Source organism: Plasmodium inui (genome assembly GCF_000524495.1).
Source record: "Plasmodium inui San Antonio 1 unplaced genomic scaffold supercont1.55, whole genome shotgun sequence".
Lineage (NCBI taxonomy): Eukaryota > Apicomplexa > Aconoidasida > Haemosporida > Plasmodiidae > Plasmodium > Plasmodium inui.
The window spans coordinates 41,431-46,755 of NW_008481889.1; the positions used below are offsets into that span (position 1 = coordinate 41,431).

At 38.7% G+C, this 5,325-nt stretch overlaps 1 protein-coding gene across 1 annotated transcript in view; it reads right to left on the reverse strand.

Moving 5' to 3' along the window:
* Positions 1 to 4,131: 4,131 nt before the first annotated feature.
* The window catches only part of C922_05320 (hypothetical protein), a gene marked incomplete at both ends in the record, with an annotated part of 3,165 nt that continues 1,971 nt past the window's right edge, over positions 4,132 to 5,325 (reverse strand). Inside the window, one exon of the mRNA XM_008820891.1 lies at positions 4,132 to 5,301. Within this exon, the coding sequence (XP_008819113.1) occupies positions 4,132 to 5,301 (1,170 nt within the window). The remainder of the gene's footprint in view (positions 5,302 to 5,325) is intronic.

Here is a 5,325-nt window from a genome sequence, read left to right on the forward strand (position 1 = left end):
TTGTTATCAAATGGGAGGAGGAAATAAGAAGTGGGGGCCGTATTTCTTATACCATGATGTATGAATTTACAGAGGACACCAACATAGAAATGAGCCATATACATATAGAGCACCGTAGCCTCAGTCTCCTTTCATGCGCATGAGCATGGAGTTACGCTCTCGCCGTACGATACAATATATGGGCGATTGAACAGTTGGGGGAGGGAAAGAAGAAATCTCCTCGTGAGGTGGAAGCGTTGTATATATATATATGTATAATGTATATATGCCTCTGCGCCCTTGGACGCTTTTAATTCTTGAATTGAAATTCTCTCCCACGACTTAGAAGAAGTTCATTTTACATGTTAGAAGGAAATAATATCAACAGACATGGAAGTGGGAGGAAGAGGAAACAAAATAGAAAGCACTCACATTCGATAGTAGTGATTTATTGCGACGTCATTTTTGTTGTATAAACAAATTAATGGGGAAAAAAAAAAAAATTTTTCCTGTTTTTTCACATTTTTGAAGTAAAAGTGTGTGATTGAGGAAGGGGGGGAGAAGACGAAGGGGCCGGGGGTAATGCAGCGTGTCCTGTCATGTACTAATAATATTTGAATGGATAAGATTTTGGAGACGCATCGTATGAATCTTTTTAAACTTACCTAGAAAGAGGTGCGCGGGTGTGCGGAGAATCTCCCTGCCAGGTTCCTCTCCCTACTCCCTTCCCACAAGCTGAACACACCAGCTGTGCACCGCTATGCTGTGCCATTTCCGTATTTATGACCCCTCTTTTTTCATGTGGTTAGTTCCAGCACTTCGTCAAACTGATGCATGATTACAAGACTCCCTTGATTCCGTCTTACATGTACCAGTTCCTGATACCTGATTATTCCCATCCCTTGTGTTAACATATATGTGTATGTATATTTTTATACCTGTATATCTGGATGTATGTAGATGTATATGTTGATGTGTATGCATATATATATATAGATGTATGTGTAGATTTATAATCCCCCTTTACCCTGATTAATATTCGTATAAACTTTTTTATAAAACTATGCCTAAATATGTTTGTACTATATTTATATCATGCTGTTTTGAGGATCCAGACATTTGGAGAGATGAAAAAATGGGGGACGAGTAGAATTTGTTTCTACGCAGGAGTGGAGGCAGCCATCATGTTTGTGAACTTGCTTATGTGTGAGTTGGAATGTGTTGTGCCCCTTTGGCATCTTCATAAGCCTCCTCTAGTCGTTAGTTTGGTACTATTTAAATTGTATGCTTTTTTTTTCTTTATTCTGAAGAAGATTATTACTTTATTTTGAGGCGTTTACAGGACTTTGTTTTCACTTCCTCCTGAGCTATGGGTTATTATTCCTATGGTTGTTCTGACGGCTATCATTCACATTCCAATTGCTGTTCTCAAACGAATTAGCATTTCATGTGTATCAAAACGGGTAAACATCTCACCATTATCTGCATTGTTTTGCATTTCTTCTTATGCCTAAGCTGTGATACTCTTGTCAACAATAATGAAGTGAAACCTTAATCGTAGAAAAGTACCTAAAATGCAAGATTTTACCTGCTTATCGCTATGATGGAGGCAAGTACCCAGAGGTAGAAAAAATTTTTCTTTACCGGGAAACGAGCGAGGCGATTCACAAGGTTTTCTCCGATATGTATGAAGATGTACTTATATACGCTAAGGTATTGGGCAGAAGGGGGGCAGCTAAGTGGGGAAGCAGCAAAGGAGTGACACGCTCCTGAATATACCTCCGCTTAATGACTCTCTAAAGGTTCCCGAAAAAAGGAAAATAATTTCGTGTGACACCACTCAACGAGGCGGACCAATTGTGGGTGAACCAAACAGGGAAGACGAAGTCGTATTATTTACCTCGCAAGGCTAAATTTTGGAGTCATATGGAAAGTCGTTGTATAGACAAGTATGCACCCTTTGGAGCGAGCGACAAGGAAGAGCATAATGACGCTTGTTACTACGGTAGGGTGAATTGGGCGGTGGTATGTCTGTTCTCGTCTAATGATCTGACCAGCAGAGGAGAGACAGTAAAAAGTGGAAGAAGAGGAAGAGAAGAAAGAGAAGGAAGAAGAAATGAACTCCTTCGCACAGCAGGGCTGGTCAGCGATGGCGACATGCAATAGAATGGTAAAGAGCGCCCCTCCTAGGAAGGCGGGGAGGTGAGATGAACAGTGGGCACTAAAAAGGAACTCTGTTGGGGTGAACACGGGGGCGATGCGGAATGGAAACACGAAGCATCATCGCGCACATTACGAATAGTGAAATGAGAAAAAAGAAATTGTGCGCGCATTTTAGAATTTACTATTATGTACCATTTGGCATGTGGTATTCTAATACTGCTCATATAACCAGATAAACACAGGCGACGTGTGGAGACCGACTCTGGGATATGTCCCCTGGGAAGTCAAGGTTAGCTTTTGCGAAGAGGAAATTTCATTTCGTTGCTGTCTCTCTATGTGGAAGAGAGGAAGTGCCACATTTGGACAAGCTTTGCACGCATTCAAAGTGTAACATAAATTCATGGTAGTAATTATTTTTCTTGTGAAATGGTGACTGACGTCCATTTTAAAGGGCATCATCTACGCGGTACTGTAAATGGGTAGCACAGCCCAGGGGGACGAGGTAAGAATCTCATCCTGTTTTGCCCGCCAAGCTAAAAAGAGAGGGCAAACTTCAAAGGGGCATTATTCAGCAATGCGACGTATGAGTTAATGGCGTGCAAATATATTTGTACCTATTCGCCCAGCTAGGGGTGGGACAAATGACCAATTGGTCAATTTAGGGATAACATAAGATGGCGCATCATTATGGTACAAGAAAAAAGGAAAAGAAAAAAATGCAGGTACAGTTTTTCAAAAAGGGAATAACCTAAATAAGCAGTTTGCATAACATAATTACACAGAGAGGGTGAAATAAGAAAAATGTTGAACTGGTGATGGCGCGAAGCGGACGGGTACAAATGTAGATTACCATTAAGGTGCTAGAAAGTAATACTTCGCACATCCATATGTTAACTTTCCTACTGCATGAGTGTATTAGTCTTAAGAAATGTGAACCCATGTGAGGTAAACAACCGCTTAGCACTACTATACACTTATCACAGAATTTCATGTCATTTGTACCGCCGATGCTTTAAGAACACATCGTTTTACCATTCAGGTATGTACCCAATGAAACGGTTTATTCGTTAAATCATTTCATTATTTAATAATTAGGAGGAAATATTATACATATTAGTCATTAGTTTGTTTCCATGCATATACATATTATATATATATTTATATACATACCTTTGCGGAATTTCAGCTTTCCATATATATATATGCAGATATAGTATTTTAACCATATATTGTACGTACATTAAGAAAGCTAGATATTTTCAGCGCAGCAACATTGTCATCATGATCATTATTGTGTTTTCCATTATCAGTATTGTATCATCATTAAAAATTTACAAATATAGTTAAATACAAAAAAAAAAGAAGCAATAGTATTTTTTGGAAAAAATTACAATTGCAGCAAACAAAATGTATGAAGACAAATATATAATATGGATACCAACTCATAGTACACGAATGGGAAGTGAAAAAGTGCAATATGCACACAAATCCGCGTATACACACATAGGTGCGTACATGCGTGAATGAACAAATATTTATGTATGTGCCGTATGTGTAATTAAACAAATATAGATAAAACAAAATATGAAAAAATTTTATACTCCTTGGAAAAGAGACATTTTATTTGTCCTAAAAGGTAACCACACGAAATGGATAATTTGGACATATATGTAAAACTGGAAGTGTGCCAAGGGGGCTTTGTCGTTGCTGTTGCTCACATTAAGTATACTGTAAAGTGAATCTATAAATCAATTCTGATGAATTACTTCCGATAAATTACTTCCGATAAGTTGCTTCGGATAAATTATTTATAAGAGAAACTGGAAAGGCACCTCTCGACGTCTTATGCGAGATGATATATATAGCAAGAGCAGCTTATTCGCTGTTTTTTTTTTTTACTACTAAACTTTATGGGGTAAAGATAGCTTCTGGGATGCTTCAAAAGCGGGATATATGCATATATTATTAAATTTAAAGAAATATCAAAGTCTACTTCTTCCAATAGTCAACCATTTGCTTGAACTTCTTGCGCAACTTATATTTGCCTATTCCCTTGCAGATACGCTTGCAGTTCCACAATTTGAAGAGGACGTAAAGCACGGAAAGGGACCCGATTACGGCGAAAAGAACGAAGGGTGACATTGGATAATTCAATGCAGAAATGCCCAGAAGGGTACCCCAAAAAAGGACTGGCGAAAGGCATAAAATAAGGTCGAGGTAGTATCTTAACCTTAACATTTTTCCATTCTTAACGAGAAACCTATAATTAGTTGTCAAGACTTTCAGCAGATGGTCTTCGTACTTGCTGTCTACCTTGTTGAGCATTTTATATATAAGTCCCAAAAACGATTTTGGCCTGGTTCTGATTCTTCTAGGTGGAGGTTTCTGAACTTGCATTTGCAATTGGTCGTGCAGCTTTGCTTCTAGTTGAGACTTCAATTTAGCATGTGCTGATGATTCCCATCCGGATTGTCCTTGTGCGTAGATCTCCCAATTTTGGGGCACCTGTTGAGTTGTCTCTGTTTTTTCAGCTAACGTAACAGGAACTTCGGAATTTCCATAAAATTTCAATATCTCAATCATCTTTTTCACGTTATCGGCTTTCTGTATTTCGTCTAGAAATTGGTCAACGCTTCCGAATTTTTTTGGTTCCTGACTTAACCTTTCTCGAATTTCTGGGTTAGGTATTGTTGGATGGGACTGTTTCTTCAAATTTGCATCATAAGTTTGAGAAGTGAGATGTGTTTCTAGAATTGGGCTATCTGTCGTTGAATTAGGTGGCTGAGGGTAGGCTGCGAAACCTGTACGAGTTATATCATCTCCATCGTAAGTACTCAATGAATGTAAAGAACTGGATATATCCTCTTCCGAACTACTGTCGCTAACTAATTCGTTAAACTCTTTTTCAAATCCCTTGTCATGTAATAATGCATTAAATTCTTCTTGGTAACTGGCATCGTGCACTACGTTGTTTAGCATTTTACCAAGACTACTTTCATCTTCATTCAATATTTTTATGACTCTTTCTTTTAACTTTTTATTTTCTAATTGGTCCGTGGGGGTGGCAAGGGCCCCTTTGCAAAGCAATCTTCTGGGTCGAACGCTCAATGCTCTTCCATTTTGCGCGCGGTCTTTGGCAGGGGAGGAATCAAGAACAGACTGGAAGGCGTAAGAAACAGAGAG